The 25,786-nt window shown below is 36.6% G+C and overlaps 2 protein-coding genes across 2 annotated transcripts in view; both read left to right on the top strand.

The window, feature by feature from the left end:
- map4k6 (mitogen-activated protein kinase kinase kinase kinase 6) overlaps nt 1-20,501 on the top strand; it is a 38,308-nt gene extending 17,807 nt beyond the window's left edge. Inside the window, exons 13-32 of the mRNA XM_052104709.1 lie at nt 1,453-1,531; nt 6,555-6,613; nt 7,064-7,110; nt 7,369-7,407; nt 8,335-8,368; nt 8,451-8,763; nt 9,224-9,342; nt 9,468-9,509; nt 9,604-9,688; nt 13,631-13,710; nt 13,798-13,858; nt 13,956-14,079; nt 14,507-14,565; nt 15,559-15,662; nt 15,745-15,919; nt 17,839-17,907; nt 18,725-18,811; nt 18,905-18,975; nt 19,057-19,112; nt 19,207-20,501. Of these exons, the coding sequence (XP_051960669.1) occupies nt 1,453-1,531; nt 6,555-6,613; nt 7,064-7,110; nt 7,369-7,407; nt 8,335-8,368; nt 8,451-8,763; nt 9,224-9,342; nt 9,468-9,509; nt 9,604-9,688; nt 13,631-13,710; nt 13,798-13,858; nt 13,956-14,079; nt 14,507-14,565; nt 15,559-15,662; nt 15,745-15,919; nt 17,839-17,907; nt 18,725-18,811; nt 18,905-18,975; nt 19,057-19,112; nt 19,207-19,294 (1,791 nt within the window). The 3' untranslated portion in view covers nt 19,295-20,501. The remainder of the gene's footprint in view (nt 1-1,452; nt 1,532-6,554; nt 6,614-7,063; nt 7,111-7,368; nt 7,408-8,334; nt 8,369-8,450; nt 8,764-9,223; nt 9,343-9,467; nt 9,510-9,603; nt 9,689-13,630; nt 13,711-13,797; nt 13,859-13,955; nt 14,080-14,506; nt 14,566-15,558; nt 15,663-15,744; nt 15,920-17,838; nt 17,908-18,724; nt 18,812-18,904; nt 18,976-19,056; nt 19,113-19,206) is intronic.
- Nucleotides 20,502-22,021: 1,520 nt separating this feature from the next.
- On the top strand, nt 22,022-23,806 carry zgc:110222 (uncharacterized protein LOC550336 homolog). The gene is made up of 2 exons (XM_052104793.1): nt 22,022-22,586; nt 23,382-23,806. The coding sequence occupies exons 1-2, from the start codon at nt 22,328-22,330 to the stop codon at nt 23,606-23,608; spliced, it is 486 nt and encodes a 161-aa protein (XP_051960753.1). The 5' UTR covers nt 22,022-22,327; the 3' UTR covers nt 23,609-23,806.
- Nucleotides 23,807-25,786: the final 1,980 nt, after the last annotated feature.

Below are 25,786 nucleotides of genomic sequence, written 5' to 3'. Positions count from 1 at the left end.
GTAGCAAAAATGGCATTAGAGTTGGCCAATTCGATCCGTGCGAATCAGTTTTTTGGTTATTACAAAAATTAAAAATATACAGTATATATAGGTCAATATTCTTAATACTTATTATTATATTGCATAAAGGTTCCACTTGTAAACATTAGTTAATGCATTAGGTATCATGCACTAACAATTATCAATATGTTTTTACAGCATTTATTAATCTTTGGTAATTTTAGTTAATAAAAAGACAATTGTTCATTGATATTTCATGTTATTTCAAGGGATAGTTCACCCAAATATTTTCTCATAATTTACTCACTCTCATGCCATACCAGATATGTGACTTTCTTTCTTCTGCTGAACACAAACAAAGATTTTTAGAAGGTTATTTCAGCTCTGTAGGTCAAACAAGTGAATGGTGACCAGAACTACAAAAGCTCCAAAAAGAAGGTAATGTCAGCCAGAAATTTGAAGGTCCAAAAATCACATAAAGGCAGCATAAAAGTAATCCATAAGACTCTAGTGGATTAATCCATGTCTTCAGAAGTTATATGATAGGTTTGGATAAGAAACAGATCAATATTTAAGTCAGTCTTTACTATAAATTCTGCTCCCTGCCTAGTAGGTGGCATAATGCACAAAGCAAAAATAAAAGGACAATGTGAAATTGAAAGTGGAGATTTATTGGAAAAATAGCTTAAATAAAGATCTTTAAAATGGTTTCTCAACCACACCTATTTTATCACTTCTGAAGGCATGTATTTAACCTCTGGAGTCTTATGGATTACTTTTATGCTGCCTTTATATGCTTTTTGGATCTTCAAAGTTCTGGCCACCATTCACTTGTATTTTATGGTCTAGCAGATGAAATGCATATCTAGGATGGCTTGAGGTTGAGTAAATGATGAGAGAAATTTTCAAAGTGCATTAATGAATGTTAAAATATAACATTTGTTTATTTTAAAAATGTATTACTATATGCCACAACATTAAAACCACCTGCCTAATATTGTGTAGGTCCCCCTCATGCTGCCAAATCAGCGCCAACCCGCATCTCAGAATAGCATTCTGAGATGATATTCTTCTCACCACATGTAGAGCGGTTATCTGAGTTACCGCAGACTTTGTCAGTTCGAACCAGTTTGGATCTATTTGGTTCTATGCTATTCTGAGATGCGGGTCGGCGCTGTTTTGGCTGCACGAGGGGGACCTACACAATATTAGGCAGGTGGTTTTAATGTTGTGGCTGATCGTGTATGTTAAAATGAACATTTACCAAGATTAATAAATTATGTGAAAGTATTGTTCATTGTTAGTTCATGTTAAATAATGTTAACAAATGAAACTATATTATAAAGTGTTACTGTGCATACAAATTAAAATTAGGACAAAATATCATGAAAAAGAGTAGAAAACATGCTTTTATTTTTTAAAGAATATGATTATCTGTGTGTGTGTTCACAGATGTGCAGTGCTCTACCTGATAAGATTCATTCTCTAGCCAAACACCTGCCTGTAAAGAGAACACTGTCTGAAGAGCAATGTGAGTGCTGATAATACTCTAATGGACAGTCAAAAGATTCATTTGTAGGCAGTTTAAGTGATTTTCAATTTTAAGGTTTAAAGAAATATCAAAACCATGTTCCTAATCAGCCATTGTATTTCTTAAATGTGTCATTTCCTCATTGTATTTTCCACCCTCTCTCTGACACTTATACTGTGTCCAAACCTCACGCAATGCAATAAGATTGCAGAGACATGCAATTTGTTTGTCTGCACTGAATGGGATAATGTTGTGCGATTCACAAGCAGAGCCAGTCAGAACATATTTGATGTTTAATGTACTGTCATGAGGAGCAGGATTTTGAACCAGCTCAACAGCACAAAAATAGAAACCAAGCAATTGACATAATGTCCTGTTGCTCGTCACTTGTCACGGCCTCAGCTGGTGTGGACAAAAACTCTTTGATTATCATGAATGACATACCTTTTATCATGTGTCACTTTATCGCATAGGGTCTGGTTAGGACACAGTGTTAGAGATAAAGAGTGTTATGTAAACACCCTCTTCACATGTTAAATAAGTAACAGTACTTTTAGGCTGCGGGTTTGATTTTGCATCATATAAGTTTTGTTAATCATTCAATAACAGCTTTTTTTCACAGCCTGCATTATATAGTGTCAGATTCACAAAACAATTCACAAGCGATTGTCTAATTTTTTAAATAAGCTGATCTTTGGTATTTATCAGCATATTGTCACGCATATAACACTCTCATTAATGTCTAAATGTGGGCAGTCATGAAGTCACCGAACAACATGTTTTTCCACTCAAAACTATTCCTTTAAGTGCCAATTAGGGCTGTCAATTGATTAAAATATATATATATATATATATATATATATATTTCTAAATGTAATTTAAATGCATTTCATTATTATGACTGACAAGTAAATCATTGATAAGACAATACAAAAAGTGGCTTCAGATGGAAGTAAATAGTTTATTTCCAAATTATTGAACATAAGCCTTTTATTGACCTGCAGTCCACAGTAATCCATTTTGCAATTAAATTGTAATGTGTAAATCCAGTATGTGCAAGATACAGTAGATTTATCATAAGGGCCTTTCCAAATACACAAGGTATATACAGTGGCAATAAAAAGTATTTGAACCCTTTGGAATTAGCTGGTTTTCTGCATTAATATAATGTAATCTCATCTTCATTAAAGTCAGTATAGACAAAGCACAATGTGCTTAAGCTAACAACACACAAACAATTATAACCGTTCATGCCTTTATTGAACACATCCCATAAAACATTAACAGTGCTTTGGGAAATGTAATTAATTCCTAGGCTAAAGACAAAAAAAAAAAGAAGCTAATTAGAGTCAGTAGTGGGCAAACCTGGCATCCTGTTAAAGGAGTAGTTCACACAAAAATGAAAATTCTCTCATGATTGACTCACTTTTAAGCCATCCCACATGTGAATGTCTTTCCTGCTTCAGCAAAACCGAAATTAAGATTTTATTAGCACATTTCAGCTCTATATGTCCATACAATGAAAGTGAATGGGTGTCATCAGGCTGCTGGCTGCTGGCTGTTTGAAGGTCCAAAAGGCATATTTAGGCAGCATAAAAGTAATCCACTCCAGTTGATCAATTAATGCCTTCTGAAGCAAATTGCTAAGTTTGTGTTAAAAATAATTAGATAATTAAAACTTTATAAACCTTTAAAAACCACTTCCAATGATTTGAATTTAAAAACGCTTTAATTATCTATTTATTTTTTACAAAATAAAATTTTTGCTTCAAAAATGTCTTTTGATTTGCTTCAAAAGACATTGATCGGCTGGAGTCGTGTGGATTACTTTTATGCTGCCTAAATTTGATTTTTGGACCATCAAACTGCTAGCAGCCTCACGGCAACCATTCACTTTCATGGTATGGACATACAGAGCTGAAATGTGCTTATAAAAATCTTAATTTTGGTTCTGCTGAAATAGGAAAGACATACACATCTGGGATGGCTTAAAGGTGAGCAAATCATGAGAGAATTATCCTTTTTTGGTGAACTATTCCTTTAATGAAATGAGATTGTGGTGTGGGCTAGAGCTACTTTGACTTAAAAAAGCACTCAAAAATTATGAGTTTGCTATTCGCAATAAGCATCTGCGGATGCAGACCATGCAGTGCAAAAAAGGAGATTTCAGAAGAACTACAATGAAGAATTATTGCTTTGCACATAGCTGGAATGAGTTACAAAGTTATTGTGAAGAGCTTAGATATTCATCTGTCTATAGTTGATTTATTACTGTGGCTACTCTCCATAGAAGTTGCCGTCCAGCCAAGATGTCTCAAAGGGCAGAATGCTCAGTGAGGTTAAAAAGAACCCTAGAGTGACAGCTAAAAACTTGAAGGAATCATAGGAACTGGTTAACATCTCTGTTCATGAGTCTACTATATGGAAAACGTTAAACAGGTATGGTGTCCATGGCAGGACACCACAAAGGAAGCCTATGCTTTCCAACAAAAACATGCTGCATGCCTGAAGTTTGCCAAAGACCACAGTGACACTCCACAACTCAACTGGGAAAATGTTTTGTGTCTGATGAAACTGTTTTTGAATTGTTTGGAAAGAACACGCAGCACTGTGTATAAAAAAGGCATACCAACATGAAAACATCATCCCAACGGTGAAGTACAGTGGAGGGAGCATCATGATTTGGGGCTGCTTTGCTGCTTCGGGGCCTGGAACGAATGCTGTCATAGAGGGAAAAATGAATTCCCAAGTTAGTCAAGATATTCTACAGGATAATGTCAGGGTGGCTGTGCACCAGCTGAAGCTCAGTAGAAGTTGAGTGCTGCACCAGAATAATGACCCTACACATTGAATTGAATCCACAACAGAATGGCTTCAAAAAATAAATCCACCTTCTGGAGTGGCCCAGTCAAGAGTCCAGACCTTAACCCAATAGAGATACTTTGGAATGACCTCAAGAGTGCCGTTCACATCAGACATTCTAAGAATGTGGCTGAGCTGAAGTTCTGTAAGGAAGAATGGTCCATAATTCCTTCTGAACGTTTTGCAGTTCTATTCCACAGCTACAGGTAAAGCCTGGTTGAGGTTACTGCTGCCAAAGAAGGTTCGATCAGTTATTAAATCCAAGGGTTCACTTACTGAATGTTTAATGGGATGTGTTCGATAAAGACATGAAAGATTATACGTTTTTGTTTGTTGTTAGCTGAAGCACATTGTGCTTTGTCTGTACTTGTGACTTTGATGAAGATGAGATCACATTTTGAGCAGAGAAATGCAGAAAACCATCTAATCCACAAGGGTTCACATACTTTTTCCTCGCCACAATATGCATCAGATGGACGCTTTTCTTTGGTTGTGTCATGTCATAAACATAACTTTTTAGGTCGCTGTGTCAAGTTAAATGTAGTTTGAAACTTAGAAAAACACATCTTGAGATCCCTGCCTTAAGAGTTGCGATCCGTCCAGAGGAGTTTGAACGCAAGAACGCGCCCGTCATCATTTTGTGCTGTCGCTAGTGTAGAGCAACTCTTAGTGTGTTTTTTTTTGTCTGTACCAAGTGTGCCGCACAAGCCCTCAAAAGTGAAGCCAAAACATCTCGATCGCCCCCCGGTGACTGGTCCTAGTATAGGTCATAAACCCCGCCTCCCCATGTTATTCAACGGGACGTGAGACCAACTAAACAATTAAATTACACTTCACATATCTTTTTTCCAAATGTAGTTTCTGTCATTTACTGTAGTTTCTATCATGTTGATGTAATTTCAAGTGTTTGTTTTCAAAATAAGTTTGTTTTTAGTTAGTTATTTGATGCTATAAAAACAGTGCTGTGACATCATGATTGACAGCTGTGATTGACAGGTTCTCTGAGCGAAGTAGTCACTGAAGCACCAACTGACTTTTTTTCGGGATCTTCGGAGGACTGAGGAGATTGGAGCTTTAAATTTAATATCTAAATTTCTATAATTCATTATTTCACACCGTCATAAGTCAAAAGTCAAAAGTGCGGGGGCATGTGCTTGCGATTGATTCAGCGAGAGTGAGGGCGGGGCCTTGATTTCGTGGCTTTACTTCCTGCTCACTACTGCGCAGGTCTGGTCCCGAAATCGCAACTGCACAGACTCAAGTCCCAAGATGTCAGCGCCATGTCGGGACACTGGCAGCTTCAGTTCTCACCAATGGAAAAGAGCGAAGGGGCGTCGTCCATCTTTTTTTACAGTCTATGTTCTGTACAGTGTTGCCTATACAACTGGAGTTTTGTTTACTGCCCCCTGCTGATGAAAAATCATAATGTTGGTTCGGACATTTCCGATTTTCTTAAAGTTGGTAGGGAAAGGTCCATACTATCCCTACCTACATCTGCGCCTATGTTTACGCTTACACTTTGTCCGGTGATAAAATTGCAATTGCTTAAATTGCTCCAGTGGTAGGAATATTCCTTATTACAATCTTATTACAAGATATGATTAATTGCAGGAATTTTTTAACACATACTTTTTTGGTATAATTAATCACACTGAATGTGATGTGACATTTGCATTTGCAGAATGACATTTGCACTTAAAAACAATAGAGACTCATCACATCCCCTCTATTTATGTACTGCAACAAAACTGTAAAGCAATAAGTGTTACTAATCTCACGAGGAGTAACTGTCTAATCGAGAGTGACCAGGATTGTGGCTTTAGTCAGTGAGAGGCAACTGTTGTGGTTTAGGGGGATTACAGCATGCCATGGCCACAAGCCAAGGTTAGCTGGACAAGAGCTGCTATTGTATTTAAGTAGCCACTCTAAAGCTGTGAAAGGACGTATTGTGTGTGTTTTAGGTTCATGTGCATTTGTATGTGTGTGTTTGTATGAATGCGTGTGTACATCCACATCTGAATATTTGAGACAATACTACAGAAAGTGGCTAGTTACACTCCTTCCACACAGTTGTAAGTGAAAGGGGAAGTGTGGTACAGTTGAATAGACTGAGTCTGTTTCGGCTTAAGAGCTTGTGGCTGATGGCTTCTCTGTCTTTCAGTTGATCATGTGAAGTTTGGACCACCAATGCGAAAAGAGACAGATCCCTGCCCTGATCTGGTGAGAGTAAATGTTTATACGAACCCATGCACAGAAATATGGCACTGTCCAATATATCAAAAAACGTTTTAAAAAGGTGAAGCGTGTCATTTTCTGCATCCAAAAAGCTATGACAAAAATAACAATTGGCTTCAAACAGGTGTCCCGAAACACTTCCTCTGCCTTCTATAAAACAGATAGCCCCAGTCCAAATTCAAGCCATTGGTTGAACAAATGTTGCTGTGTCAGGCTGGTTGGGATGCTCAAACAAGCAGAGAAATGTTTTGATAGTGACACGGCCATATTGGCCAGTGCAATAAAAACAAAACATTACTAAATACCTTTAACAAAGTAAAACGTTATACAGGTACACTTCACTTTTAATCAGGCCAATTAATGAAGGGTTCACTCCTATAAAAAAACACTTTGCACAGTTGTGTAGTTACTAATCAGTTTCTTGTTCTTCATTAGGGAGCCTATGATGACTGGAGCTCTATTGGCGGGGACAATGACTCTCCGTGAGTCAAATTTTACTCTTGTCAGTATATATTAATTGTGATAGTAGTGAATGTCAAGACAGGTTTGCTAAAGCATGCCACACATCCAAAAACATAATAACATGTTGCTTGTGCTAAAACTGAATGGTTTGGCAATCACTTATCATATCACTAAAATTATTCCAGAACAATGTGATAATGTATTCCTAATGGCTGCAAGCAAGCAACTGTAAGAATTGATCTTCCTCAAAGGTTTGTGTTGTTTTTGTGATTTTGCAGGAGTTTGCTAGAGTGTGTGGAAGAGGCTTTGATGGAGAGGTGACAACTTGTTCATCATGTTTTCCTACACATAGACAGAAAAAAAAATGGCCAATCATTATAAATGTCATATCAAATCATATTCGTACTCACTAATTTCCAGTAAAAAATACCTAAAGATCCCTAGAAGATACATTTAGTGAGTTTTATGCTTAAAACTAGTAAAAAAAAAAAAAGAAACAAGACAAAATACACTTATAGTCATTATACATTCGCTGACAAAAAGTCTTAAAGGGATAGTTCACCCAAAAATGCTGTCATAAAATACTCACCTAATGTCGCTCCAAACCCCAATGACTTTCTTTCTTATGTGGAACACAAAAGGAGATGTTTTATTATTCTTTTTGATACATTGGCAGTTGATAGCGACTCATTTTAAAGCTGAAAAAAGGACCCAAAACTATCATAAAAGTAGTCCATTCCTTGCTTGCATCATATTCTAAGTCTTCTGAAGGCATATGATAGGTTTTGGTAACAAACCACCAAAATTTTACGTCACTTTTAGTGAAAATCTTTTAAGAATACATCTGTTTGCTAATTTCTCTCAAAACGCTTGTGAACGTTCAATTTAAGTTAAAATTGTTGATTAAAAATCACATAATTTTTGGGTTGTTTCTCACCAAAACCTATCATATGTCTTCAGAAGACTCGGAACATGACACTCCAGCCGCATGGACTACTTTGTGATACTTTTGAGTCCTCTTTTAACCTTTAAAATTAGTCACTATCAACTGCTATTCTTTTTAAATGGATGGATTCAATAAAACTGCTTCTGTGTGCCGTGGGACCTGCCATTTTGGTCAATCAATATGAGGTCTTCAATAACCAATTCTTAAAATGTTACCTTTGGTCCACCCAGTACTGAATATTTGTTGTTGTACATTACGGCAAGGTTTTATGTTTTACATTTTGTTTCCCCTGTTGCAGGAGTTTGACTATAAAGAGAGGATCATCGACTGAGGTGGGGACCCATGATACAAGTTGTAGCTGTAAATGTCCAGTGTCTTAAGTAATAACATAATTTGTGTGTGTTTAATCCACAGCATTCAACAGATGAAGAGGATAAATACAGCACTGTGAAGAGAGTCCCTGCTCCACAATCAACAGCCCACTGCATTACCAGTCAAGAGAGAAAAGCTCCTACTCCCTGTTCTCGCGCCTCACCTCTCATGGGCTCCACCCCTCTAAAGGACTCCGCCCCTGACACTAACCCTGCCTTGCTCAGTGAATCAGCTCTGCTAATTGGTTCAACTCTCTCTGACCTGTCTCTCATCACAAACTCCTCCCTCTTCACTGACTCCTCCTTTTTCTGTCGTTCCAACAGTCTGGGTTCCCTCTGCTCAACACCAACTGATGGTGAGATCACCCCATTTCTTTACTTACCCTCATGTTTTTTCAAACCTGAATGACTCTCTTTCTTTGAATTGTAGTGGCCGCTCTTTTCCATGAAATTACAATGAATGGGGACTGAGGCTTTTATGATAAAACATTATTAAAAAGCACCATAAAAGGATTATAAAATGGTTAATTCTACTAGTGCGATATACAGTATGCCTAGTCTTCTGAAGGCATACAATATCTTTCTTTAGGGAACAGGGCAAAATCTGAATGGAAATATTTATAGCCAGTAAATTGGGCCACCACTTGATGACCAAACGGTCATTGATGCCCCTGGTTTAAAAAAAAAAAAAACCTCTTGGTTTCCAACTCATATCTAAAACCACTAAGCTACACCACCCATTGCAATTATTTATGTAGAGTTTGTGGAACACAAACAATACCACATTGAAAAGCAAACACCTGCTGTGTTGACCAGGTTTGATACCAGGGGGCTCTGTTGCTCCAGACCCAGGAGGAAACAGGAATCATTTCCCTCCACTTGAGCGACCACTCTCACCAGAATGGAGCACACTTAGGAGAAAAACCGAAGACACAGTGAGTGCAGGAGTCACCAAAAAGGCCTCATGGCTTGTTGATTATCTCCTCTTTAAAGATTTAAACAGTGCTATTTCCTTTTGTTCATCACTTATACGTTATCCTTTTTCATGGTTCCATTCAAGAAAGCTGTTGTTCATGGACTGCCACCGACACCTCAAGTGCATGTAAGTGTAGGGAAACATGTACTTCTCTGTATTTCTCTTTGTTTTTTCATACATGCTTGCCATTCTGTAATGAATATCATTAAATGTCTTCTAGATGGGGGCCTGCTTCTCCAAAGTATTCAATGGTTGTCCATTAAAGACTCACTGTGCCGTTACATGGGTTCTACCAAAGACCAGAGGTAAAGTTTGCAACGTTTCAGTTGATTAACACTGTGTCTTCACTTTTAAGGAATTTAATAGTTTTGGTTTCAAATTTTAATTCCTCTTAACAATTATGGTTCCTTAACGGTTTCATTAATGATTCTTGGAAATAAGAAATGCAATTCTCATTAATCTGTTACCAGCTGATGAGATCATTTCATATTTTAACAGAACAGATTCTAGGAAATGGTTTTATTTAGAATTTGAATTAATTTAATTGTATTAATTGTATCAAAACTCATCAAGTGTATCTTTAACTACTATTAACAACCATCAAGTAATTACTCAGACTTCTTGTCATTCTTGGTTCATTACAAGTCAGACATGACAAAATGAATGTCTTGTGGTTCAGTAAGTTTTTGATTCACTAAAAAGAAAAGACTGATGAAATTAATTAGTTCAGTAGGAAGCATTGCATGCTTTGCTTTGTAGATTCAAAAGAACCATCTCATATGAGTCACTTGTTCGTAAATCTCACTACACTGGTCACGTTGTATGGTTCATGCTGTACAATCAAATGGAGTCTGAATGTATGTACTGTAAGTTTAAATGTAAAATAAGCGAATTGAGTTTAATCAAGTTTAATACTTTGGGGCTATTCAGAACCATTGGTTTTTCTGTATATGGATTGAACTTGACGTTTGCAACCAATGGCACCCATTGTTGAAACCCAGGGTTGAAACATAAAAGAGGGTTGTAACATTCACTCTCTTGGACTTATTGAAAACCAAAAGCACTGCCGCATTGTAGATTAATTGCAGATGCTTGAATGTACACGCAGGAGGTCATGCCAGAAGAGCATTGCAGTAGTTCAGTCTTGATAATGTATGATAAGAACTTGGAGAAAAAGTTGTGTAGCATGCTCAAACAGAAAAGGTCAGATCTTCCTAATGTTGTACAGTGCAAATCTGCATGATCAGGCTGTCTTTGCGATGTGGTCCGTGAAGTTCAACTGATCGTCAAACACAACCCCAAGATTTCTAGCTGTCCTGGATGGCGTAATGGTTGACAAGTCTTGCTGAATGGTGAAGTTATGTTGTATGGATGGACTCGCTAGAAGAACGAGAAGTTCCGTTGTTGCTAGGTTAAGTTTGAGGTAGTGTTTTTTCATCTACCATGAGATGTCTAACAGGCATGCTGAGATCCGTGCTGCTATTGTAGGATTGTCAGGCTGGATTGAGAGGTAGATTTGCGTGTCATCGGCACTGCAGTGATAGGAAAAGCCATGTGCATGAATGACCAATCCCAGTGATATCATGTATATGGTGAAGAGGAGGGGCCCAAGTACTGAACCCTGAAGTACCCCAGTAACTAGTCTGTGTGACTTAAATACCACTCCCCTCGAGAACACCCTGAAGGACCTACCTGTTAGGTAAGACTCAAACCAGCGGAGTGTGGTTCCTGTGATGACTGTGGATTTTACATTCCATGAGGATGGAAAAGTAGGATCTGTTAGTTAACCATATAGAAAGCAGCAGGCAGATGATGCAGACTGAGAACAGATGATTCAGATGCTGATTTTGCCAGCCGCAGTGCTTCGGTGACAGACAGCAATGAAGTCTCAGTTGAGTGTCCACTTTTGCAACCAAACTGGTTGCTGTCCTGCAGGTTGTTCTGGCAGAGAATAGAGGAGGCCTGGTTGAACACAACTAAGTGTTTTTGCTATGAAGGGGAGGAGAAAGAATGGTATGTAATTTTCTAACAGTGCAGGGTTTAGTGTGGGTTTCTTAAGCAGTGGGTGATGAGACAGTGAGGTGATGGGACAGATATTGTCTAGAGACAAGATGTTAAAGTGGAGCATAAAATGTTAGTAGCATTATTGACATCAAGTGAGGAGAACTGTTTAAAGGAGGGAAAAGAGGATGAGACCATAGTGGAAAGACAGGTAGGTGAGAAACAGCTGAGATTACTTTGAAATGACACCTGTGGAGGAGTGTTTGGCAGGCAAGGTGTTATGTTATGCAGATATACAGTATGTTAAACCTAAGGAAGAAATGATGGGAAGTGTGGAGTAACCAGAACATGGTAAGTGGTACAGTTGTGTGTGTTACTGAGGTGATTTGTGAGTTGCTGCAGTTGTGAGGAATTTGGGTCAAATTAGGTAAGCGAAATATGAAAGTCTGTGGCAGGTAAGGAGGATAGTAGCACATCCAGCTGCTCCAAGAATTTTCCTAGCTTACCTAGGGGAAGATATATAACTACAACATTTTTACAGGATTGGTGAAAGTAATGGTATTAAGTTCTAAGGAGTTATTGTCACACAAAGAGGACAGAGGCATAAATTTCCATGTATTGGAGATGAGCAAACCTGCTCCCCCACCCCTCCCCTGAAGTTGGTGGAGAGGGCATAGGCTTCCAGAGGATAGGATGTTGAGAGATGATGGGCTGGAAATGTCAGAAATGAATTCAGCTTTGTTTACTGCTGACTGGCATAGAAAGAGAGAGGTTTAGTAGATGAAGTGGAGATAGAGTGCAAGTTGTTATGATTGCGTTGTCTCCTGTGTCTGAAATGTGAGTGGCGAGTGATACAATAATATGTGATTCAATGAAAAGATCTTAAAATAATCTTTGAGAAAATGGGAGGCTACCTCAGATATCTTTTATATAATCCTGGGGGACGGACTCTGGTTACAAAGCAGACCGATCTCAGCAGTTGTGGTCTGTACTGACACAACATTTAGTTACATTTTCGGAGAGGTACATATGTCAGTCCATGGCATAGACTGTGCCATAACTGCTGTAGCTACACATAGCTTATGGCATAGGTTTGATGAAAAAGTATAAATCTGCCTTTAGAGTTAGTGGTTTAGAACAAATCCTAACCAGAATGTTTGAGGATTATCAACAAAGTGTTGCTTTGCAAGCACAATAATCATATTTTTTCTAACAATATGTATATGCAATTGTAGCAATAGTAAGATACAAATAAAATTATATCACTTTAAAAAAAAAAAAGTCCATACAAATACGATTTTTATACCAATGGGTCTGTTCAGTGAACATTCAGAGGTGACATTTAGCCCCAATACTTGTGTATGCAATGCTGGGTAGTAATTGATTACATGTAATATATATTGCATAATCAGATTACAAAAATCAAGTACTTGTAATCAAATTAATTTATATTTGAAAATACTCGTAATCTGACTACAGTTACTTTTTAAAGATTACATGATTACATATTAACAAGGCAACGGCAGTAAATGTTTATAATGTATTGATAAATTTCTTATTAAATGATTCATCATATTCTTACCCTGAAGTGCAATAGTCTCGAAGTTGAACGTTTTAAGCATGAGCTCTTTTACGTTACAAGAGTAATATATGCATATCAGCTAAGGAATAGGTGATGTACTATTAATAAGTAGTAAGGGGTTAGACACAAGTGTGTCAGAATTTTGAGCTGTTAGCTTTGACCTAGCCATGTCATTGTTGTTGATTTCAGGATCATTACTGTTTGTTCATGTAATGTTTATATTGTTTTATGCACTTAGAATTCAAATATATACTGTATATATAGTTCTTACTTCCTTACCAATGGTGTGCATCTTCACATTGAGCTTAAATGCTTTTGTGATGCTCTTTTTGTTAGTAATAAATAATGGAATACATTTTCTTCATCTTTCTACTTTTATGTTTAAATGATTGTCCTACTCAAATGCATGTGACATAAATACATTACAATTATGTTAAAAGTAATCCAAAAGTAATCAGATTAGATGACCCCAAAATGTAATCTATGAGATTACATTACTGATTGCATTTTTTCATGTCATTTTCATTTTTAAAAGCAATCTGCCCAGCATTGGAATTATGTTAGAACATCAGTTGTTTCCAGTGTACATACTATATGACACATTCTGAAAACAGCTTCTCTCAAGACTGTATAACCAGAAAGACATCTCATTGTTTAACCACAGATCAATACCTTATGCTGGGTGCTGAGGAGGGCATCTACACCCTCAACCTTAATGAGCTCCATGAAGACACAATGGAGAAGGTACCTGTAGTACCTTTTCCTCGATTTACTATATGCACTACTGTATATTCAAATATCTATCAGTGCAAAACTTTCTTTCTTTTGCAGTTGCTTCCTCAGAGATGCACTTGGTTGTACGCGATGAACAATGTCCTTATGTCCATCTCCGGTATGCCCAAAACTATTGACATGGCCCTCAAAATACTACTAAGACCTGAAGTCTTAATTCACTGGCTGTCTTTGTCCCTGCTATCTTTTGTCCACAGGAAAGTCATCACAGCTGACTTCTCATAGTCTGCCGGCACTTTTTGAGTATCGAAAAAATATGCAGCGAAGACAGGGCCATCTCGCAATAAACGCACACCGCTTAAGCACAAAGATAAACTCAAGGTTTGTAGCATCAGAAACTTGAGTCAAACAATCATTGAATACTCAAGACCTCATGATAAATACTTGCTGCACCATTTATTACAAAAGCCAGAAAGAACACAAAAACATAAAACTGAGCTTGCATAGCAAGAATCATTTATGCTCAAATAGTTAAAATAGACAAATAGTATGATTCATGCCTTAAATTCTTAGAAAATTAAAGTAGTTCTTTTGTGTTTGGCGATCCAACCTCTGTTTTGGTGTGCAAAAAGTATAAAATAATCGTGTTATTAAGTGGTTAAAGATCTGAGCAGATAACCAAACAGTTCAGGGTTGATCCATGAACCAATGAGTCATTGAGCAAGACACACTCAGGTTACTGGCAGACTGTCCTAGTAACAAGTGCACATTAAGCTCCTTTAGATAAAAAACATTCTCTTCTCTCCAGGAAGTATGCCATGTCGGTGAAGATCCCTGACACCAAGGGCTGTAGAAGATGTAGTGTAGGTAAGGACAAATGACAGTGAAAAAGCTCATTAATGATTCTGTGTATTTGGCAGCTCTGTTCCAAAATCTACGAGGCGCCTCACTGCCTATGCTGAAAAAAAGCTTGAAACATTTTAAGATGGTTTGCTAGTGTTAGCTGGTTTTAGCTGGTCCTAGCTGGTTTAAGTTGGTCACCCAGCTGAAAAGTGTACAAAACCCTCTAAAACCAGCCAGCAGACCAGACTGAAAGAACAACAAAGACCAGCAAACCAGCTTTGGCTGGTTTATGCTGTTTTTATTTTTGTTTTTTTAACAATTGGCAGCATCCTAACTATCATGAATCTTAATAAGTGACAGATTTGGAATGCTCTACATGGGTAGCAACTCATCACACTGTTGCTAAGATAATGGTGCAATATTCTTACAAGCATAAAAACACATTGTACATACAAGTTTTGGGTAAAATAATGCTTTTTCAATAAGTTAAATATTTAGATTATTTTCAGTATTGAATGGAACAGAAGAATCTTTATAATCAGAGCATGATGTAATCTGATTAAAAAGTAATTACTTACTGTAACTGAATTACTTTTTAGTCAACAGTAGTGTAACGTAATCAGATTACAGTTACTGACTTTAAATGAAGGTATTTTTAAGCACAATATTTGGTTTATACATATTTCTATAATAATATTATTCATGAATAATACATAAAATATCATTTTTACAGTACAATATTCAGTATAATTACTTAAGTAAAGTAATTTCCCCTGTAGTAATCCGTAAAATAATCTGATTACAATTTTAGAGGCGTAATTAGTAAATTGGAGTGGATTACTTTTAGAGTACCTTACCCAACATTGCACCCACTGTATAAATATACTGCAGCCTTCACGCCGGGAGTGCACCTATGATGCATTAAAATGATGCCTCTGTATAGGGAGCTTGCTAGGTTTTGGAACAGAGCAAGTGTTAGCTTTGGTGAACATCTCAAAATGTGTTATCTGCTTGTAGTACGAAACCCTTACACCGACAGCGTGTTCCTGTGTGCTGTTGTGCCCACTGGTTTAGTTCTTCTCATGTGGTATGAGCCTCTGCAGAAGTTCATGCAGCTCAAGGTGAGAAGTGAAAGATAAGAGTGACAGAAATGTTTAAAATATATTTGAACTGTTGCGTAACTTTCCTGTTTCTCTCTATCAGCACATTTCTCTGAGTCTGCCCGAGTCTCTGCCCATATTTGAGCTGCTTGTACAGGAAACAGAGGAGCTGCCTCAGGTCTGCGTGGGGGTGAGAAATCCTCCTGGCAACAGAGACCCCACTGGACAGATGCAGTTTGACATTGTCCACCTGGATGACACTCCACACAGTCTGCCAGGTGTTGTACATATGTGTACTGTATACACCCACAAACACAAAAATGTCTGTCTTGTGTAAAGAAAATCCTATTTACAAAACATACTGAATATGGAACTTATTTACTGCCAGTTTTAAAAAGATAAATACAATAATGAAAAGGAGAAACTGATTTACCATTTCAAAGTGTGTGCAAAGAATGTGCCAGAATTAAATGACTCAATTTGCACTTTAATTATTTCAGTGGTATTGCATCATCCATGTCAAATTTAAAAACTAAAATGTAATTGATGATTTGACACTCCATTTTCACTGCAATCTCGAGGCGGACGGCCATTAAATTAATTTGAATTAAATGCAAGGTTGAATTTTAATAAAATTTATTTTTAAATCTTTTTTTATTTCTAGTGTTCATTTTCAAAGTAAACATAAATGATATGTTAATGAGTGGGTGGTGCTCAAGAGAGGATACTTTAATACAGTGGTTTTCACCCTAGGGAATGCAGAGAGGTTGCAGGGGAGATAAGAAGGGAGTTCAGTAAATTCAGAAAGTATTTAGACCCCTTCAATTTTTTCACATTTTATTTTGTTGCAGCCTAAAATGCTTTAAATTATTTTATTTTTTCACAGCAATCTACACACCATACCCCATAATGACAAAGCAAGAAACAGACCCTTAACTCACTTACTTATTTCACTTATTTCGTACTTATTTGAAGCACCTTTGGCAGTGATTACAGCCTCAAGTCTTTTTGGGTATGGTGCGGCAAGCTTTGCACACCTGGTTTTGGGGATTTTCTGCCATTCTTCTCTTCAAGTCCTCTCAAGCTCTGTTAGGTTGGATGGGGACCTTCGGTGGACAGCCATTTTCAGGTCTCTCTAGAGATGTTCGATTGGGTTCAAGTCCGGACTCTGGCTGGGCCACTCAAGGACATTCACAGAGTTGTCCCTAAGCCACTTTTGCATTGTCTTGGCAGTGTGCTTAGGGTCATTGTCCTGTTGGAAGGTGAACCTTCGGCCCAGTCTTGAGTGCTCTGGACCAGGTTTTCATTAAGTATATATCTGTATTTTGCTGCGTTCAGCTTCCCGTCAACCCTGACCAGTCCCTGCTTCTGAAAACACCCCCACAGCATGATGCTACCACCACCATGCGTCACCGTTGGGATGGTTTTACACAGGTGATGAGCGGTGCTTGGTTTCCTCCAGACATGACACTTGGAATTGAGGAATTCTGTCTCTGAGCACTGCAGGCAGTTCCTTTGACGTCATGGCTTGGTTTTTGCTCTGATATACATTTTCAGCTGTGAGACCTTATATAGACAGGTGTGTGCCTTTCCAAATCATGCCAAATCAATTGAATTTGCCACAGTTGAACTCCAATCAAAGTGTAGAATCATCTCAAATATGAAATGGTATGCACCTGAGCTAAATTTCAAGTGTCATAGCAAAGTGTCATAATACTTATGATATTTCAGTTTTTTTTTTTTTATATATACATTTTCAGTTATTAAAAAATCTGTTTTTTGATTTGTCATTATGGGGTATGGACTGTAGATTGATTTTTTGTTTTGTTTTAAAAGCATTTTAGCATAAAGCTGCAACAACACAATGTGAAAGAAATGAAGGGGTCTGAATACTTTCTGAATCCACTGTATATTAGTGTTGTAATGAATGGTATTGGGTTTTCATTTTCGTGTTTATCATTGTATTTATGTTTAAAATTGGCAGAAAATAAACTCCATACCTTTGTTCAATTTCTTAATAAATTGTTCTTGTGAAACTGTTCTGTAGAACTTGTACACAGAACAGTCTGAATCATTCATTAGCAATTCAGTCTGAATTATAAAACTTATTATCCAGTAATCACAAATGATTAGTTATGAAAACTCATGATTCAATCAGCAATAGTGCAGTTGACTTACTGAAGTTATGTGTTCACAGATGGCGAGTCTCTGAAGGTCAAGCAGGTGATTCAACTGGACAGAGACACAGTTCTCATCGCACTGGAAAGTGAGAAATCTCATTAATCATTGACCAACACTTGTTTTCAATGAATAATCTGATGCACTTGGCATTAACACTCACATTGGCTTTGAAAAACATATTTGACTTTAGCAATATGCCCTGTATCTCATATTATACAAGTTATTCCATTAAAATCCTTGATTTTCTGTTTACAACACGATTATAATGTGCTTCATTGATAACTTGGCTGATGACTACTTTTCATTTTTTTGCACAGTAATAGTAACACATTTAATTTATGACAATTAAATAATTTCCCATCCCTTGGTTTGTAAAAGCAAGCAAAACTCAAAGTTTACAGGAATGCACTTAATGAATGAACAATGGATGTCTATGGGGTAAGGCATTCCGGAGGGTTTTAAAGCAGAAATGAGAACTTATATTAATTATTTTTACAAAAATGTGTTATTTGAGCTGTGAATTTGTCAAAATCAATCTTATAGATGTGGTATTTTTGCACATTTTGTGATTTTGATTAAAGATAAGATGTAGTAACTTTATCATCACACCAGTTTTATGTTAACAGACATATTATGTTTAAGTCATGTGGCTGTACTTTAGAAACTGTAGTACTTAAGTACTTTTTTTTTACTTTAGTGTGTATTTTAATGTGTATCTCATTGCAATGCCTTGCCCCATACAGTTCAATTGGATATGCATTATTGTAAATGCAATTTTTGTTTGGTTTTACAAATTGAGGGATTAGTTGAAATGATTTTCTGTGGTTGTGGACATCTTTAGTTCTGTTTAACCTGAAACATTCCTTAATAAATGAATCCAATAACAGACCATTCTGTTTCAGACACAGTGAAGGTTGTGAATCTACAGGGTTGTCCAAGCCATCAGAAGACCCCTGAACTTACTTTTGAATTTTCCATTCAGACGCTCGGTAAGTCCTGAAAGACTGTGTTCATTCAGATCAGTCAGATCTGTTTCTACTGTGTCTGGTGGCCCAAAATGAGTAATGCAATTTTCCTTGTAGTGTGTCTACAAGACAGTGTTCTTACTTTCTGGAAACATGGTCTGAAAGGAAGGAGCCTACAAACTAATGAGGTAAGCATAATGTCTATACAAAGTTTCACTAATGTATGAAGAAGAAGAAAAAATAATGGAATATGATGCTCTTTACCACAGGTTACCCAGGAGATCACAGATAGAAGTAGAGTTTTTCAGGTTTTGGGAACAGCAAGGTATGCTTTGCCACAGTGGGTTTCATGAACATGGCTCATCCAGTCAAAATTAATATTATAACCTTACTAAATTTATTTGTATCTGCTTGCGCAGGGATATTATATTGCAAAGTACTCCTACGGATGACCCATCTGCCATGAGCAACCTGTACATCCTCACAGGGCATGAAAGCAGCTACTGATGTGACTGATAAGACACTGCGAATGTTCGGTGATAGCTGGAAACACTACAAAGAATGATATTCCTCCCTTCACCACTAAAAGGGAGAGTTAGTCGGGCCCAATAAGCTCAGAGGACGGAGGACGACATGATGGAGTCACATACTGTACACGCAGTGCTCTGGAGAACTCCTATTGTCCTGGCTGTTCAGGAGGGAGAATAGGGCCAAAAGCTTGTTTTGGAGGCCAGAGATGCCGAGACTGAGGATCAGTCGTGCTTCATGAGAGAAAGGGACCAAATATAGACCTTAATGAGAGTGTGATATGGTATAGTTCAGCCCAAAAATAAAATGATGCCCTTTACTCATGTTGTTCCGAACCCGTGTGACTTTCTTCCATGGAAAACAAAAGGAGATTGTAGGCAAAATGTTAGGGACTGTCAGCCTCAGTCACCATTCTCTTTGTTTGTAAAAAAAGACATGAAATAATGCCATGAAAGTCAGTGGTCAATATTCTGCCTAACATCTTATTTTGTGTTTCATGGGAGAGAAAAAGTCATGGAACAACATGAGTTGAGTTGGGTGAGTAAATGGCAGAATTTGCACTTTTGGATGAACTATCATTACACTGGTTCGAAGTTGTGAAGCAAACTGTTGACGGTCATTGACCAAAGGAGTAGGATGTTTTACTTGGTGTTATGTTCCCTTATTGTGTTTTGGTGCTGTGTTTAAGAATGATCTTTCATTGACCAGTAAATGAGAGATGATAGCGGTCAGTGAAACTAATAAGATCAGTGAAGAACTTTAGGGAAAAACAAACATTGAGAACTGTAAAACCCACAAAACCCCAAAATGTTGTACATGGAATTAAATAAGTGTTAATGAGAAGGATTAATACTAGCTTGTGTTGTTTTAACTGTTTTGTCCTTGCATTTATTGTAGTCCAGTGGTCCCAGACACATTCATAAAATGGTGGTTGATGGTTTTGATAATTCCCCCTGGAATCTATGCCCTTGGTACAACCCTTGAAGAGACTGTATTCTACCCCTCACAGCCTCATTGTCATGCCCATCAAAAATCAAAGATGGCATTGCTGTCAATAATGTCCATGGACATATTACATAAACATTTGATAACAGAAAGTGTCAAGTTTCATCTTCATTTTTGACCAGTATATTTATCCTTGTGGGCTGTAAATAAAACTCAAACCTCCTTTTGTGGGCGTTTGATTGAAAAGAGTGCTTGTGCTATCCTTCTTTAGAATAAATGCCTATTGATTCAGTATAATTAAGTTATCTAATTAAGTTATTAGAATACACTTTTATGTGTGCCTTACAAATTGAAATACTTTTAAAGCCACTAACTACATTTCCATCCAAGGATTTTTTGCGGAAAACGTTTTAGCGCATCAAAATAAAGCTGATGGAAATGCAAATTATTACAAAAATGTCAACATAATATATTTCCGTTTAACTCAAAGGCATGTCGATACATCAAATGTCGCAAAAAACTGGTCTGGAAACACTTTTTGTCTATAAAATTGGCATTAACGCAAAAGTAACCACATTTCCATATAAGGATTTTTTGCAAAATTTTTAGCGCATCACAATAAAGCTGATGGAAACGCAAATTATCGCTAAAATGTCAAAAATGTCGACATAATATTTTTCTGTTTAACTCAAGGGCATACACTCTTATGTCGATACATCAAATGTTGCAAAAAAACTGGTTTGGAAACACTTTTTGTCCATAAAATTTGCATTAACACAAAAATGTGTTAATCATGACGACAGTATTGAAAGCCAATTCTATTTAATTATTGTTTAGTTTTAGTTTTGAAAATCTCTGCATTAAATAAAATAAATTACCAAACGAAAAAAGCATTCAATTAAAAAAATTAATTACCAAATGAAAAATATATATATTTTTAGACCTATATATGCCTCTTTTTTTTATTTACATTTTTTTTTTTTTTTTTTACACAAACTTAAATTAGCTTTACCCTGTTCTGTAGACGAAAACAGTCGGCTGAATGACATTCTCATGCTGAGTTCACTTTAAGAAAACGAGCTTTTTAACATTTTAAATTTAAACTCTGATAGGCCTATTACACCACATCAATGTTTCTTTAATATCTGTGCACACCACATATACACATCGATTGATGGTCCATATACTGAGACAGAAAGTTTCCCCCACTACTTTTGCCGGATGGTTGCCAGCTTGAACAGGGCCATGACGATCCGCTTTCGGATGCAACATCAGGACCAATATTACAGCCCTATCAGAAGGGCAACTGCTCCCTTTTGATTGCAATTCCTCCTCTTCTGGTTGCTTTTATTTGTGAAATTAAAATGACAGGAAGCTGACTAATTTTTACCCAAACTTCAGAGGAAAATATTAGGGACATCTGGGAGGCGAATTAGCGATAAACACACATTTCTGAATGGAAACGGCTTCAGGGCAGATTTATTTTGCGCTAAACCAAAACTTATATGACAAAGTCTTTTTAAAAAAATTTTTTTTAGGCATGACGTCATCACGCACAAAATTTTTAGCGATAAAAGTCCATTTGAATGGAAACGGGCGGAAGGCGGCAAATGTCGCTATTTTATAAAAAACATTCCGCATTTTCACTTTGTCGATAACAAAACAGCGCGAAAGGTGGATGGAAACTACTGTGTATTTTCACTCGTGTTGCCAGCTGTGGTCATCTTATGTTTGAGCACTAAATGGCGCTGTTTTCTTTTATGTCTACAAATTTGTGCTGTTTTATCTCGTCTTTTTTTTAAAGACCGTTAAAAACAGGAAGCAGTTTAGAAACCAGTGGTATAAGAAGACTCGTATTACTTCATGACAGGGATATATTGAGCCGTATTTGGATAAAGGACGCATTCGTTGAGTGTTTTTATTTGTGAATGTGCAAGCTCTTAACAATTCACAGCAGTCCTAAACCACTCTAGATCTGGTGGGCATGTAATTTAGTTGCGATTGGACGTACTACAAACGTTTTATAGTACTTTTTTCAGTAGATGAGTATTTGAATGTTCACTCAGTATGAGTTTAGAGGTTGCATGTTTGTCATTTCGCCAACCATACGCCGCTCTTGTGTTGAATGGTGTTAAAACGATAGAGAGCCGCTGGCGTCCCCTGCTGTCTGAGCAGCAGAACTGCACTCTAGCTGTACACATCGCTCAGAAGAACTGGGAAGGGGAGGACTGGAGATTCATCCTCACAGAACGACTGGGAATGACGCCTGTGCAAATCGAGGAACTTCTCGTATCTGGAGAACGGTTTGGACGTGGTGTTATAGCAGGTGAAAAGTGCACTTTTTTTTATTGTTTTCTTATTTAATTACTATTTGTTCATTATAGATTAATAATAAAGACTAAATTGAATATAATTCTATATAAAACAATAGTGAATTTAAAATGGAAACTTAACGTCTAATGTTAAAATATATGTTTTCTAATTTACCGCTGCCTCCTAAAAATTTTCGTCCAGTTCATGAATAATTTATTTGATTTGATATGATTTATTTTAAAGAATTAAAATAACAATTTCATGTCATCTAGTTGAGGTTGATAAAGGTTTTAGAAAGTAATTGGTAGTAAGGAATACAGTACAGTAATGTAATTACACTGAAGAAGATGTAAATACTTTTTAGAGTAACTTACCCAACACTTTGTATATAATATATATGATAATTTTGGATGCAACGTGATCTTGAAATGTATATAATAAATACAAATATAGTTATTATTTGGCTATATATTATTATTGACTATTAATAATAATAATAATAATAATAATAATAGATGTATTTTTTCAAATGGATTTGCAGCTCTAAATTATTTGCAATTATTGGACACAAATAAATATAGCAATGAAATGTGAGTATAATTTAATATATTTCACGCTTTATTTTGAATTATTTGTGCTCCCCTTAGGGAAGTTGTACGGCTAATTTTAAAATGTATAATTGTAATATAATTAACATTTATAATAAATACTATTAATATTATTATAAATATGAATGTATGTTTGCATGTGTTTGAACTTGTCAGTGAAGTTTATGTGTATTAACACTTGTGTGTTTTTATACGTGCAGGTCTTGTAGATGTTGGCAAAACTTGGTGCTGTTCTGAGGATGTTCCTGATGAAGAGATGAGAGAGCTGGAGTCAGCAGCCTGCTTGACTGGTCTTAATCAGAAATATCTTACCCGACTCTCAAACCCTCGCTGGCTCAATGAACCTTTGTATTCTAGGGGCCATAAAGACGTGTGGACGATACACATCCCAGTTCATCTACTGCCCTCTGATCCACCTCATCTGTGAACAGTGAAGCACAGTGTCTATTTGTTAGTTCACATTGTGTGTGCCTGTATTGTAAAGTTTAGGTTAGACTGAGAAAGATGTACATTCTGTGTAACATATACTGGTTTTATCCTAAACTTTGAATTAAAACATTTAATTTGTACAGTTGGTCATAAATATCTTGTTTGTTTATGGTGCAGGTGAAATAAATCAAAGTCAACATGCTGCAGTATATTTTTATATCTCTACACAAGAATGCTATATAAAACTGGATGTTCTTTAGAAATTAAGCAGGGTTCGAAGCAAAAATTCAAAACGAGGAGGCAAAACTGTTGGAACTAGGAAAAAGATCATTGAAGGAATTATGACTATATGGGCAGGTAATTAGTGACTTTGTTTTCCTCATAAACTGGGGGTCACCGAGCATGCTGGATTTGGGATTTGGAGAGGATTTGGATTTGGAGGAAGAAAAGATTTGTTTATAGCCATATGGGTGTTTCCCATCAACCCCCATACAATGCTATATGGTTCATTTTGTCCCCTCATTTTCTGTTTTGCTTTTACATGAGTACACTAATGGATACAAAGAACATGTATACTGCATATAAGCAAAGGAGCAAATAAATTATCTTGAGCGGTAAATGATAAAGCTTCAGTGGCAGATAAAATAAATGAGGCATTTACATCCATTTAAAATGCTTTAAAAGTTGATATATATTTTTTATATTTATAGGATTCAGTTTATGCATTTACATTTACGCTTTTATCCAAAGCAACTTACAGAGCACTTATTACAGGGACAATCCCCCTGGAGCAACCTGGAGTTAAGAGCCTTGCTCAAGGACACAATGGTGGTGGCTGTGGGGCTCGAACCAGGGTCCTTCTGATTACCAGTTATGTGCTTAGACCACTACACCACCACCACTCCATTTATGCTTTTTTGATAGTAAAAAAAAAAATCTTAAGGTCAGTATTGCAAAGCAATTGTATACAGTTTTATACAGCACTACAGTAAATTTGTTTACCACAAATAGTTTAGATGTATCCAGCTCCTTGGATGTAACTGATTTTCTGGATAGTATCTATGAATGATCTTGAAATGTCTGAACCAGGAGCTAAGGGCATCCTAATGTAAGTGGCAGTTATGGAAGACTTGCATTTGGAAGAAGAAGAAAAAAGCTTATACACTTAGTTTAACCCTTTAACACATAGCCCTACTTTGGGTCTTTAGTGACCCAGGACCTCTAAACTGCTCGATTACCAAAAGTGTACAGGTTAATTAAAGACACAAAATATGTAACAGTGTCGCTATATAACACAATATTTTATTTCTTTGATTTTTACAAGACAAATTAGTTCTTTATTCATACAAATGACAACTATATCATGTTGATTTTCTGTACAAAAATTAATTAACAATTATGAATTATCAGTATCCCACAAGCTTGTACAAATACATGTATTATACATGCTATTCCTTACTCAAGGTGGCGCTGATGTGTCAGCGATTGACTTGATTTACATTTGACTACTATATGATGAAGAAGCAATGTGGAAGTAAACTATAGCAAGTGTAACATAATGTTGTCATTTAGGAGTACTACTGAAATTCTGTAAGTTGTGCATTTATTTAGACTCAAAAAGTGCCTGAGAAAATACTGTGTTATGCGTAGCTCAATTTGTTTGACAGACGTCTCATGAAATTTCAGTGTGGAAGTAATGAATCCTTTTCTATATTTGTTGCATCATTTCTTTGATATATAAAAAAATAAAACATCACAATATATCAGAATATATTATTTTCTGTTCTTTTCTAATTGTCTTGAAAATTAGTAATTCATATTTGTCTTCCAGATACAGCTGGCTGTTTTCAAACGTTGCACATGTCGCACTAATGCATCTTGGGTAACGTAGTTTGTAGATATTTATTAGCGCTGGCGTGGCGATGCGAGTTTCTGAATTCTACTGTTGTGAAGGCATGTTTTTTAAAATTCTTCGCCCGAGTCTTTTCTATTGGACGACAACAAGGAAACGTCACCATGCACTAATTAATATTCAGAACCAGGTCATCGCCATTTGAAGTTTAACCAAGCACTAACCTAATTGATATTCATAAGCTAAGCCTTCATCATAGTAGGATTCGTAATTTCGCCTAGTGGAGAGTCACAAAGTTTGAAGGAATTTTTTTAGGAGCAGCAG

The sequence above is a fragment of the Xyrauchen texanus genome, chromosome 34 (assembly GCF_025860055.1).
Source record: "Xyrauchen texanus isolate HMW12.3.18 chromosome 34, RBS_HiC_50CHRs, whole genome shotgun sequence".
Lineage (NCBI taxonomy): Eukaryota > Metazoa > Chordata > Actinopteri > Cypriniformes > Catostomidae > Xyrauchen > Xyrauchen texanus.
This window is presented reverse-complemented; position numbering and strand designations above follow the sequence as displayed.